The 13,974-nt window shown below is 38.2% G+C and overlaps 2 protein-coding genes across 2 annotated transcripts in view; one reads left to right on the forward strand and one right to left on the reverse strand.

The window, feature by feature from the left end:
• The window catches only part of ADGRA3 (adhesion G protein-coupled receptor A3), a 129,433-nt gene that overhangs the window by 57,680 nt on the left and 57,779 nt on the right, over positions 1-13,974 (forward strand). Inside the window, exons 4-7 of the mRNA XM_045998179.1 lie at positions 649-720; positions 7,760-7,831; positions 10,254-10,414; positions 12,976-13,189. Of these exons, the coding sequence (XP_045854135.1) occupies positions 649-720; positions 7,760-7,831; positions 10,254-10,414; positions 12,976-13,189 (519 nt within the window). The remainder of the gene's footprint in view (positions 1-648; positions 721-7,759; positions 7,832-10,253; positions 10,415-12,975; positions 13,190-13,974) is intronic.
• Positions 6,310-6,843, reverse strand: DPRX (divergent-paired related homeobox). Its single transcript, XM_045990668.1, has one exon. It carries the CDS (start codon positions 6,841-6,843, stop codon positions 6,310-6,312), a length of 534 nt encoding a protein of 177 aa, XP_045846624.1.

Below are 13,974 nucleotides of genomic sequence, written 5' to 3' on the forward strand. Positions count from 1 at the left end.
TGTCTTTAAAATAAAGAAATCTTTAAAAAAAAGAAAAGGAAAAAGTTTCGCGTGGTGGGAAAAAAATAACTAGGCTGTTACCTAGATCAGGTAATCTGGCCTGGAGACTAAACCATAGATCTATGAGGTAAAAGCAAACTCAGTTTTCTCATTTACAGTCAAAACTGACTATTTAAGGGATGACATCAGAAAGCATTAAGTTTTAGGAATTCTTAAGAAATAAAAGTTCCAGCATTTTGGTAATTTGCCCCTTTTTCTTTTGTCTGTCTGATGTTCACTGCGACTGGGCTCTGTCCCTAACTTCCCCAGCATAATGAACGGTGTAGGTCATCTAAGGAATTCTTTCACAGACAGTAAGATAGATTGAGTCTCATTTTTACCACTCCAGTTTTATCGTGAGTCATTTTACAGGAATAAATGCTTGAAATATAGAGGGCACTGTAATTAGACAGTGCTTAGTCTGTACACAGCAGAAGTCGGTGAAAGCAAGGACTATTTTGTTCTCTCAGTGCTCCTGTTAACTCATTGAAGTATGAGCTGAAAACAAAGATCTTGCATGATACCTGGGTGCTGTTCTTGAATACTGAACATATGAAACCTTCATCCAAGAGAACTAATCGAAGACACTTTTTTCCCTTTTCTCTTTAGGGATCTGACAAACAATCGAATAGGATGTCTGAATGCAGACATATTTCGAGGACTCACCAATCTGGTTAGGCTGTAAGTATGTCTTTTCCATTAAAATATAAGAAAACATGTGAACTGGTACCCAGATATTTATAGACACCTGTGATATGTCTGATAATAAAGTAGCAGCTGTCAGGATTATGGAAGGAGAAGGAGCTAAGGAGCTGGAAATTCAATTTTGGGGATATAATGTCATGAGAACATAATATTATGTATTATGCACACACACACACACATACACATACACACATACGCAGAGAGCCAGGTAACAGGGTATATGCCTTAGAGAACATGTTCATGTTGGGAGAGATGGGTCAGAAGCTTTCCTGGTCTGGATCAGTTTCCTGGAAGGGGCAAAACCTAAGCTGATGGTGCAGAGATTGCAAAGATTGGATTAGTTAGGAAAAGAAGCGGAGCCAATGCGTAAGGTGGAAGTGAGAGCAAAGCCGGTGTCAAGGGGAAAGCCGTTGGCACAAAGAGTAAAATCACCATTTAAGTCATGCCTCTGACTGTGATTTGGGGTGAGCTTTTCTGAGCTTTTCTTTTTTTTTCATCTATGAGGTTCGCAGTACCTCAAAGTTTTTATAAAGATTAGAGTTTGAATGATCTGTATCTCTCTCTTACAATTTATATATAATATAAATGCAGAAGAACTTTGTATAAGCCATCAAATACAGTTTTATTTCATTTTTAAAATGAGGAAGCTCGGGGCGCCTGGGTGGTTCAGTGGGCTAAGCCCCTGCCTTCGGCTCAGGTCATGATCTCAGGGTCCTGGGATCGAGTTCTTCATTGGGCTCTCTGCTCAGCAGGGAGCCTGCTTCCCTCTCTCTCTTACTGCCTGCCTCTCTGTCTACTTGTTATCTCTCTCTGTCAAATAAATAAATATCTAAAAAAAAAAAAAATAAAATGAGGAAGCTCTGTTTGGGAGTGACTAGAAATAAGGCTATTTATCTTTAATAGAACTTTGTATAGGAGCATATGAAAGGCAGACAGAGGCTTAGAACTGATTGAACAATAGGAAGCCACTGAAGGACATTTATGTTGGGAAAGTGGCATAAAATCCCGTTTTATAGAATAGTTGTCAGGGAATAGGGTGCAGGATGAAATTTGGGATTTAGGGTCAAAGGTCTAGTTACAAGGATTGTCTGTGCTTGGTTCTTTCTCTCTGTGGCTTTTCAGAATGTTTCTGCAACTTCATTCATGTTAACTTTGAAAAAGCTCTTAGGACCATCAATAGTGGGATTATTTTATCTTTGCAGTAAGGGAGGGGACTTCAGATCACTTGTTAGGCTACCACAAGATACTTCTGCTTCTTGGCAAACTTGCAGTATTTTTCAGTGAGCCTTTAAAAAAAAAAAGATTTTATTTATATACTTGACAGAGAGAGCCAGAGAGCACAGGCAGAGGGAATGGCAGAGGCAGAGGGAGAAGCAGGCTCTGCACTGAGCAGGGAGCCCAATACAGGGCTCGATCCCTGGACCCCGGGGATCCTGACCTGAGCCAAAGGCAGATGCTTAACCATCTAGCCACCCAGGTGCCCCCTTCAGTGAGCCTTTTAATTTCAGAGGAGAGATACATGGCCAAACTTAAGTGTTTAAGATTGATTTGGTGTATAGCTTTGCTCATAACTTGAAATTAATTAAACTCATTGCATTTTTCTTTTTTTGTGGCTGGATTGCAGCAGTTTTATTTTACTGCTTCTGTTGTCTCTTCTTGAGAGTCTTACATTTTTGGTTTTGAGGACTGCATAAGAATTGGCAATATGAAGCATTGATGAAGAAAAAAAATCTGTTACATTTTTGGATAGCTGTGACTCAAGAGATGAAGAAGAGTCTGGAGTTTACTTTTTCATTCATGTCAGTTAGTTCCTGATGAATTTCTAATGCTGGCTCAGGGATTATTGACCCATCAGCAAGACGGGTTCTTTAGGCAAAAGGACTAGAAGGGACAGTCGTTACATTAGGACCACTTGACTACTTCCTTATACTTTTTTTTTTTTTTTTTTTGCTTCCTCCTCAAAAACTGAAGTTTTGGAGAGTTTTAAAGCATAGATTCATCTCTTACATTTTTATTAATTCTGTGATATCTGTTGTGAGACTTTACTGGACATTTAGCCAGGTGAATCATTAAAACAGTAGAATAGCACTACCAAGTTCTCTACCTTGAGATTTAGTTGAGTGATTTTGTAGCCCATGTAATAGTAGGTCACTGTGGCTCTTTTAATGCAACAGTCTGTGGCATACACAGGAGTAAACTTGACTTTATATTCTTTAAAGACTGTTCTAAGAAAAATTGCCATTTGAGATAGCTTTTTAACTTCAGGGAAGCATTGCAGTGGAGTTGCTAATTGTAATTTGGGTTGACACAGGTCTAGAGTCATGATCAAGAAACTTTGGACAAGTGTTACGGACAGCCCCGATCTGCAGACTTCTAGGCTGCCTGTATGCCCGTTGTATGCCCGTTGTATGCCCGTTGCAATACAGGGAAGAGAAGCATCTTCTCAAACAAGTGGAAGAGGGAATTTGGTTAGCAGTCGGGCGTGTAGTGCATTTCTTGCCCAGCCTGTCTCCCACCCAGAAGAGCAGATGTAGAAAAAGAGGGAATCCAGAGTGGATCACTCTTTATAGATATTTCCTTTACTGATTCTTCATTTGGTTTCTCTGGGTTGCCTTGGAACCTCGGATCTGGGACTTGTGGGTCCTCTTTCTTAGCCGAGGAGGCTGGTTTGGAGGCCCCCCCCCCCCGGGGCCTGGGTGAGACAGGCTGTGGTCTTCTTGCCCATGCTTCTCATCGGTTTGAAGTAAGTCGTGGCTTTGGAAGTTCAGGTTCAGAATGCAAAAATAACTTTAAATATGTCTGAGGCTTCAGTGGACCTGGATGTGGGGGGATTGATTAATTCTGTATACGGATCTGTGCCTTTGTTGATGGAGAATTTCTGGGGAGAACTGTCTCAGGGGAAGACATAACTTACAGAGGTCCCTACCCTCTCCCTCTCCACAGTGCAAATAACTGCCAAACCAAAGATGGGGAGCCAGAAACGACCTTCTGTGAACTTTCTGTCCTTTACTTAGGACCTTAATTTCCAGAGAGGTTGTCAGGAGCTCAACAGATCAAAAGCTTTCTTTCCCCCCCTTTTTTATGAATTTTGATCAGTTTAAATCTTTTATTTTTTTCTAAGAATTATACCTTTAATACTGTTCTATCAGAAATAATTAGTGAGTGGGGATGCCCCGGTGGCTTAGCTGGTTAAGAATCTGCCTTCAATTTAGGTCACAGTCCTGGGGTCCTGGGATTGAGGACACCCGACACCCCCCCTCCACGGGGGGTGGGGGGCTGGCTCTCTGCTCAGCAGGGAGTCTGCTTCTCCCTCTCTCCTTGCCCCTTCCCTTGCTTGTGCTCTCTCTCAAATGAATAAATAATGTTAAAAGAATAATCAGTGAGTGATGTTTATAAAAACTTCCTTTATACAACTGAGCAATTACTGAGATCATTAAGTAATAAAACCACATACAGATTTGAAGGAAAAGTTAAACCTCCCATCCGTCACTTCAAATGTATTGTGAGCTGGCCTGTACTAGTTATCTGGTGGATCATTTTCAGATTTTTCTGTTGCCCCCACAAAGGTATGGGCATATATACAGAGCTTTAAGTGTGTGCTATACTCAGCAATTTATTGAAAAAAATTATCAGTGTGTCATTAATATCTTTTCAAGAGGGTAACATGTTGATATAGTTCATGTTTGTTAATAATTACGGAACATTCCAAGTACTGAACTGATTATAATTTAGTCAATTATTCTTCTGTTGGAGGAGATTCCATTTGATTGCATTTTCCCCTCCTTTTACAAATTGGCCCTGGTAAACATCCCTTGTATATACATAAGTGATGCGTTGTCGTACATATTTAACCTACGGGCATTCAAATGTATCTGTTTAGCAAAAAGTCAAGGAAATAAAGAAAAATTAAGATATTAAGAAACCACAGTGTAGAAGGGTAGGAGTGGGGATGGATGGATAGTTCACCTGGTACTCCATTCAGGGAGCTGGTAGGACATGGGAGCAATGACTTCTCTGTGGTTGTCATTCTCAGTACTTTTTTGCTTCTTTTGTGTAAGTATCTCAGAGCTGGAGTGTGACTCTAGTGTTTTAAAGCGTGTGTAAGTTTTTATGGTCTCCAAACCAAAGCCAGTTACTCTGGTGTTCAGCCAGCCTTGTTTCGACACTGGAGGGAAAATTGGTTTGGGTTGGGATTTACAGAGAGGATGGCATGGCTCACTTCAATGTGATTCCTTCCTCTGTGATTTTTAAGAGGAAATAGCTAATAATATCTAATGATTAGAATGAAATTACCTAATAAATAGAATCTAATGATCCCTGGAAGATGCCATTTTTTTTTTTTAAATACTTAAGTCCTATATGTGTATGATAGAGTTTTATTTTCAACTTACTATTATGGAATTTTTTAAACCTGTAAAAAACAAAACAAAACAAAACAAAAAAACCAAACATTCGAGACAGTTGTATAAGGAATCTCCATGCACCCTTTCCTCAGTCTTAACACTTGGCAGCTTCACAGCCAGCCTTGTTTTAGTTCCATCTGCCATCTCTTTGTCTTCCAGATCTGAGTAATCACATAATTCCACATAGAATAGCTTCATAAAAATACTGTTGTTCGCTTTCATTGCATCTAGGTTACGTTTTAAAAATACAGCGGTGATTTACACTTCCATCAGCAATGCCCTTTTCAGAGGCTACATTCGGTATCCCCTCTGACAGGCCAGAAAAGAGAAGGGCCCCTCTTTCATTGTTCTTTTAATTGACAGATACCCTTTTTTTGTTTGTTTGTTTGCTTAAGTTCCCAGGTAGTTCTCCTGTGAAGATCAGAATCCTTTGATCCAGACATTTTCTATCAAAAATTTGTATGCTACATTTAAAAGCCAATCCAGGGATGTTTTTACTGAATTTCATTGTGTATTAATTTGTGAAGGATTGGCATTTGTGTAATATTAAGTCTTGCCATCCAGGAATACACTGCTGCAGGGCCCATCTGTTAACTGTCACTTCCTCCCACATGGGAGGGATTCAGCCCAGACTCCAGAGGAGAGGCGGGCCTTCTCCCAGGTCTCAGGACATCTTCCTTGAGAATTCTGAACTTAAGTTCTATCTATTTTTTTTTTTTTTTTTAGTCTCATTGTATATGTTTATTGAGATAGAATTTAAACATCGTCTCCAGCTTTACTGAGATACAAGTATAAGGTGTACAGTGCGTTGATTTGATACATTTATAAACCGCAAAATGATTACCGCCATGGCTGGTGCCTTCATCCTGCCCCATGATTGCTTTTTGTGGTGTATGTAATACAATATTGCCGTTCTGTGTCTTTGGATGAATTTAGTGCAGGTTCCTGTCATCCTAATTACTACACAAAACATTCTCATCGCTGTAAGTTTGTTGAGTGCCTCTGTCCACTCAGTTCTACTCAACGGGTGCTTGTGTGTCTTTCTTTTCTTTCATGGAGCGTGTTTCTGGAATGTATCCATGTTGCGTGGATCTCGAATCTCTCGTACGGGAATTTTTGCGAATCATTACAGTATGTGACCTTTTGCATCTGGTTTTGCTCATTAAGTTCTTTGTGGAGATGAAGAACCAAGAGAATAAGCAGTGAAGGTTGTGGGAAGAATTCGAGATTCCATAATGGGACAAAGAGAGTAGATGTTAGGGTCTCGGCAACAGCCAAAGTGGACTATTTTGTGGCCAACAGAATGGTCTGGGAGAACCTTCAGATTGGAGCATAAGCTGAGTTGGAAGGAAGGTGTTGGGTGATCTGTATAAACCAGGGAGGCTTGGTGGGCACCACAGGGGGATTCTGGAGGGGCATCCATGGGTCCCTTGGAAGAGCTGGTCTTGACTTCTGCTCCAGCTAATTGCTGTTTGACTTTCTTGAGTTTTGCTCTGTAGTTCTTAAACCAAACCTGCAGTACGGTGGGAGGGATCTCCAGTTTCGAGGCCATTTCTTTCTGAAGGCTAGGAGCAGGGTATGGGTTCTTGCTGAACAAGGATTCCAAATCAGCCAGTTGTTTCTCAGTGAACATGGTCCGTTTCCTTTGTGAATGCTTCTGGTGCTTTCCTTTAGGGAGGTCCCCTGTGCCGGACATCCGGAGATCTAGCTGTGTCCCCATGCTCTAGTCTTGTGTCCAAGTTCTATCTATTCTTGATACTACAACAGGTTCTGAACAGAGCTTGTGGTGGTTAGACCATCCTGCCATCTTCCCAGAGCCCTCAGCTCTGTTTTACTATTAGAAGCATCCTGAAGATAGAGTCTACATCCTGAATAGTCAGCCACCCCTATTGAGCACCTACTGTGTACCCCAACTTGTTACTATCTGCCTGGCAAATAAGACCCATGAGGCCCTCTGCTCTTGGAGCTTAGGGTCAAGTGTGGAATCATTATGGGTAAAACAAACCACCTCAAATTGTAGCATAGGGTGTTCTGGGTTTAATTCATATAAAACTACGCAAAGGTTGGTCATATTTATTAAAGTCATCTGATACAAGGGGAAACAAGATAGGTTAAGTAATTTGCCCAAGGACAACACTGAATTATATGTTTTAAACCCTGGACTCATTGCACTCTGTTGACATATTTTATTCAGTTCCTGGGGGTTGGTGCCCCTGATTATTCAGGTCATCCCTGTCCTTTTCTTGTTTTTACATTTCTGTTTTAAGTGAAGCTGAGTTAACACATGAAGAGTAATTCACTTATAATGAGAGCGTGACTAAAGTTCTGGCTCAGTAAGGTAGCTTTTGGGTTCACCTGGTATTTGGTAGAAAGTCATTATCTGATAGTAATAATTTTAAAATAATTTTGTTACTTTATATAGGTTAAGAACAAATTTCTTCACCCTTGGATAACACATTTACTAGTTTCCTTTTTATAAGATTTAAAACAACTTTCATAAATTCTTTATAACATTACTCAGTGATTATAGGACATGCTAGCAAATTGTATAAAATGATAAATAATTGTTAGTATTTTTTAAATGAAATTATTATTATTTTTTTTTTCCCTAGAAACCTTTCAGGGAATTTGTTTTCTTCATTATCTCAAGGAACTTTCGATTATCTTGGCTCACTACGGTCTTTGTAAGTAAGAAATTTTTTTTTCTGTTTTGATAAATATATCTTGGTTTTTAAAAATTAAAAACAGTTATTAAATGGTTTCAGAGGCTTCATGGGGAAATCTGGTGATTTTGCAAAAGTTAGACTCTCACTTGAGAGTGTGCATTCTCATTGAAAAACCTACTGTAAACCTGAATAATGTGTTTCAGACTGGGACAACCATTTTCTCCTTAGAATACTATATCTCTCTGTATTTAGAGTAAATAAATTGACAATTCATTCTCTCATTTTATTTTCAAGTTAGGAAATATTTTATTGTTTGACTAGTGGATGAATCCTCAAAATATAAAATATCATCGCTCCCTGTGAAGAATCTGTAATTAAGCATATTTTATGTTTTTGGGATTTACCTTTATCCTGTAATCTTTTCCCCAAATTGAATTCACAGGTTGTTACTGACATTACTAGGGATGTTTATGTAGAATACTTAACTTATGAAATCAATGCAAAATCATATGGACACAGTTTTCTGTAGCTTTAGAATTGGTAGTGCCGCCGCCGCCGCCCGCCCCGCGGAGCAGTTTTGTTAACTGAGATTGTATGGGAGTTCCTTTTGACAGTAATGGTATTTCCAGCTGAACTAATATATATTTCAAACTGTAAGTTATCCTAATTTCTGTTGGAAATACAGTTAAGTATAATGCTTTTTAAATTTTTATTATGTATAATTTATGGGATTGACTGTTTTTCCAAGGAAGAATGTCTTCTTCCCTAGCAGTTGCTGTTTGGTGTTTCTTGACTTCTTTCCCACCATCCCTTCTTCTCCCCTCGCCTTCTCTGCTGTTTTTCTTGAATTTTCTAGACCTACCAGTGAGATGTAGCTAATACTTAGGCATTCATCTGGCTCCTTGGCATCATGGCAGACCCATGTACATGCTTCTGGAGCCATGTTGGATTAAACTCTGGTCTTTTTATTGCCATTATTTTTTAGTGAAAACGTCTCTTTTCAGCATATATACTGGCCTCAGGTCTGCCACTTCTGTGAATTTAAGAAAATAAAAAAGATGACAAAGAATAATCTGGCTTTTGAGACCCTGGATAGCAGGAATGTAAGAAGGATTTTCCTCCCAAATCGGGGGGAAATGGCCAGTTTTTTTTGTTTTTGTTTTTGTTTTCTTTTAAATTTTATTTATTTATTTGATAGAGAGAGATCACAAGTAGACAGAGAGGCAGGCAGAGAGAGAGGAGGAAGCAGGCTCCCCGTGGAGCAGAGAGCCTGATGTGGGGCTTGATCCCAGGATCATGACCCTAGGATCATGACCTGAGCCAAAGGCAGAGCCTTTAACCCACTGAGCCACCCAGGCGCTCCGGCCAGTTTTTTTCTTTTACCCACTTGTGCTGGAAACCGACCAGAAGGTGGTGCCTAGGAGTTAGAAATTAGTCCAATTCCAACTCCCACCCTCCTAAAGCCTGTGCTGGTGTGCTGTGTTAGGAGCACACGTTATGTTTGCTCTTTGCACTTTGGTTTATTTGTATAGAACAGGTTACATTCTGTATTGGTTGTATTTGTTTTGTTCCACTATTACATAATGTCCTGCAGGTTGACAGGGGACAGTATCTGTATTTATTGTTATTAGCTGGACTTAGCATATCGTGCAACACATAAGTAGTGCTTTGTAAAACCAAGTATTCAATAAATTATGGTGCTTTTATCCAAGTTGTATATATTATCCTTTGTTTCTTATACCCAGGTGTCAACTTATAAAATTTCTTGCCTCATGTAAAAATAATTTTGTATTTTCTTTCATATCAACTCTGAGGTATTCTTTTACTTTCAGTGGGTTAGCTTTATTCCCCTTAAGTTGTTAAGTATCTTGGTATCACTTGGTGCAAGTGGAGAAGTGTCTGAGAGAGTCTCCACTCTTGATAAACTTAGACTCTGGTCAGACAGAATATAACCATGATAAATGGTCAAATATTCCTTTATGTTACCAAAATGAATAGTTTGTAGGCATTTAAGGCAAAAGCGTGTCCATGATGCTAGAACAACTGGAGACGTGTTCAAGGTCAAGTGTTGGTGCCACCATGCTTACTGAGGAATGGACAGAAATTGGGTAGGCATAAAAGATGGGAGATTTGGTATTCCAGACCCTGGGACTAAGGACTCGTTGCCTAGAAGAAGAACGATATCTAGATTTGTGTTTGCATACCAGCTTTGATCTCAAGCAGTTAGTCCCTGAATTACCAGGGAGGTGTGCTGGGGTCAGCCATCCTCCTGCCTGTCCTCTCACCGGAAAGGAAAGCAGAACCAGTTGGTGTTGTATGCCAAAGGCTGCCGAGGGTGAGCACTAGTGTGCTTGTCACCCAAAGCAGAAGCCAATACAAAGCAAACATGCTGTTTAATTTTATTCACCACACTCACTAATTTGTATTTTGTATGCTACAGAGAATTTCAGACTGAGTATCTTTTGTGTGATTGCAACATACTGTGGATGCATCGCTGGGTGAAGGAGAGAAACATCACCGTACGGGACACACGGTGTGTTTATCCAAAGTCCCTTCAGGCCCAGCCAGTCACGGGGGTGAAGCAGGAGTTGCTGACATGCGGTAAGGGAGAAGGGAAAGCAGAGGAAGGGTTTGCCATATTTTACTTGCTACTCTGTTTTTCTTGACAGTCTGAAAGTTCTCTTTATACCGTGCTGGAATTGATTACAACCATTAATCTTCACAGATCTGATAATACATATTTAGTTTATGCGAACAGTTAAGTCAGCTGGATAAAAAATTGTTTTTTGGATTGGTGTTTAAGGTTCTTGGGTTCTGAACAGCTTTCTTTATGAAAAACAATTTCAGGGAATAGTATAGATCTTCAGATTTTTCCATTAGTTGGCAAACCAGGAGTTTGTTGATAGTTTAAAAAAAAAAAAAAGGATCTGAAGATACAATCATTATTTGTTGGTAGGAGTGTGAAATAATAAATAATAGAGCCTTTTTGATACAGAATTTGGCAGTATGTGTCGGGGTTCTTAAAAATTTGATACAGCTTGATCCAATAATTCTACATGAGGGCTTAATTATTAGGAAATGATCAGCTTTGTATGTTAGTATTTAAATACTAGCCTATCTTTGAATCTCAAAAATAGGGGATTGGTTGAATGTCTTGTGACACATTCATTTATAATATGCAGCTATTGAAAATCATGATTTTGAGTAGTATCTGAAGGCTTGAGAGAAATAAAATAACATTTATAAAAAGAAAAAGAAGAAAAAAAACATATAAACCAAAAACCATCCTTAAAATGATCAAAGGAGATTCCAGTTTAGTCTTTGTAGCTGGAAATAAGCAGTTGTGTACTAACATTTCCTCTTTATTATCATTGCTGTTGTAATTTCACAAGCCAAGTATGCTATTGGATGAAAATTAAGATTTGTGAAAAGAAACAGCATATAAATGTATCAGATCATCATGATGTACTCTTAAAATATCTTATAATTTTGAATGGGGAAGGGGAGAACAAAGCAATTAAATACATCTCTTACAATTTTATTTGTTAGTTATACCTCAGTAAAGCTGGAAGAGAAGGGAAACTAAAAGAAGTAAACCAAAGCCCATCTTGCATTTCATTCTTATCACTCAAAGGTAGCTGTTGTCAAAGATAACTTAGTATATTTTCTTCATCTTTTTCCTGTGCTTTGACCAAAATGTCATCATACTCTAATGATATTTTGTAACATTTTAAAACCTGAGATCAAAAAAAAAAAAAAAAAAAAATAAAACCTGAGATCATGTAAACCCATTTCCTCTTCATATAAAATAGATGCATACCAATCCATGATATCGAGGTTGTTATCATGTCTCTTTAGGTTGTTAATATTTTCTCTATAAATAATTGCAAGGTTTAATTTCCTTGCATGCATGTTTGTATATGTATTGTTTTTCTTTAGAATAGACTGCTTCTAAAAGCAGTGAACAGTGGGCTAAATATTCTAAAGGCCTTTAATGAGCCCATGGTATTTGTGTGTATTTTTGCGTACATATTTAGGATTCCTCCCTTTTATTTGTATGACTGGAAGGAAGTATACCAACTTTTTTTTTTTCCATTTTATTTATTTTTTCAGCGTAACAGTATTCATTGTTTTTTGCACAACACCCAGTGCTCCATGCAAAACGTGCCCTCCCTATTACCCACCACCTGTTCCCCCAACCTTCCACCCCTGACCCTTCAAAACCCTCAGGTTGTTTTTCAGAGTCCATAGTCTCTTATGGTTCGCCTCCCTTTCCAAATTTTTTTTTTTTTTTAATAAACATATAATGTATTTTTATCTCCAGGGGTACAGGTCTGTGAATCGCCAGGTTTACACACTTCACAGCACTCACGATAGCACATACCCTCCCCAATGTCCATAGCCCCCTCCCCCTCTCCCAGTCCCACCTCCCAACTTTTTAACAGTGATGGTAATATATGGGATCTTAAAAGATTTTTCTTTACCTTTTCTTTAAATGTTCTAAATTTTTTCATTAAGTATGTATTACTTATATAAGCAGAAGCCAGTGGTTTAATCAAGGGTAATACTCTCTCCTGAATGTATTCTAAAATTATATATATTTATTAGTATTTACTTTTCACTAGTTCCATTCTCAAGGTTTAAGTATCACTTTACAGTTTTTTCTTTTTTTTTTTTTAGTAATTGCTTAGCTACCACCAAAAAGGAACAACTTTAAATGTCAGAACTGATTATGAAATGGTTTCATTTCAATTTTACTAATTTTGTTTTCATCTAGGACCCATTTATCTCAGTAGGAACCTTGTTGGTGCTAACATTAAAATGCTGGTTACTGAGAAAAATGTGTTTCTTCCATTTAAAATAATTTTAATTAGAATTTCTATAACTTTAAAAAAATTTTATTTATTAGAGAGAGGGAGAGAGAGAAGTGTATGCATGCATGCACGAATCGGGGGAGGGGCAGAAGAAGAAGGAAAAGCAGACTCCCCACTGAGCAGGTGGCCTGACTCGGGGCTCCATCCCAGGACCTGGAGATCATGACCTGAGCCTAAGACAAATGCCTAACCGACTGACCACCCCGGTTGCCCCTCTGTAACTTTTAATTCTGGAGTGTGAATATAGTATTGTATTTGTTTACTAAGTTTTTGTTTTCTTGTCTGTAGATCCACCCCTCGAATTACCATCTTTCTACATGACTCCATCTCATCGCCAAGTGGTGTTTGAAGGAGACAGCCTTCCCTTCCAGTGTATGGCTTCATATATTGATCAGGACATGCAAGTGTTGTGGTATCAGGATGGACGGATAGTTGAAACTGATGAATCGCAAGGTATCTTTGTTGAAAAGAACATGATTCACAACTGCTCGTTGATCGCAAGGTAAACTTTTTTAGATGAGGAATTGTCTCTGTGGATTTTATTTATTTCAAAATTGTCACGTTTAGTTAGAACTTAAATTGATATTTTATCTTCTTGCGTTTAAAAATGCAAACCTTTGGGTTTCCTTTTCCTGATTGTTACTCATCTCCAGAAATTAAGTAACTACCTTTTCTATCCAATTGTGACCAATAAAACATAAGATTAAAAGGAAACACTGTTAAACTTTTTGTTTGAAGTTTTAGGTGGGAAAAGATAAGCTTTTAATGCCAAACATAATTTACAACCATTTATTGCTGCTAAACACTGATTTTTCACTTTTAGTAATCACCTAATTTTCACTCTTTTGATTAAGGCTACATCTTAAGAGATTTCCTTTCTCTATTCCACTAGTATAAAATAATATAATACCTATCCTGTTAATCCCATGCCTGGAGTGATCATTAATCATTAATTCAAATGATTATTGAATCATTATTTCAGATTCAAAATCATTAATTCAAATGAACTTTATAAAGTATAAAAAATAGAGTGAAAATATATGTATTATCATCACTTTATATTTTGTTTTGGTAAAATCTTTATCCGTAGGCATTGAATTTCCTTTTTCTTCTCCCTCCTCTCCCCCCCATTTCTGCATGTCTCTGTCTCTCTTTCTTTTTTCTTTCCTACCACATTCTTAAAGGCAGAGCTCAATTTGAATATTTAATAATAGATTTGTAGTTTCCACACTCAGCCAGGACGTCTTAGGGTACTAAGAATCACTTCAGATTCATAGAAGTTCCATT

This window comes from Meles meles, chromosome 2 (genome assembly GCF_922984935.1).
Source record: "Meles meles chromosome 2, mMelMel3.1 paternal haplotype, whole genome shotgun sequence".
NCBI lineage: Eukaryota > Metazoa > Chordata > Mammalia > Carnivora > Mustelidae > Meles > Meles meles.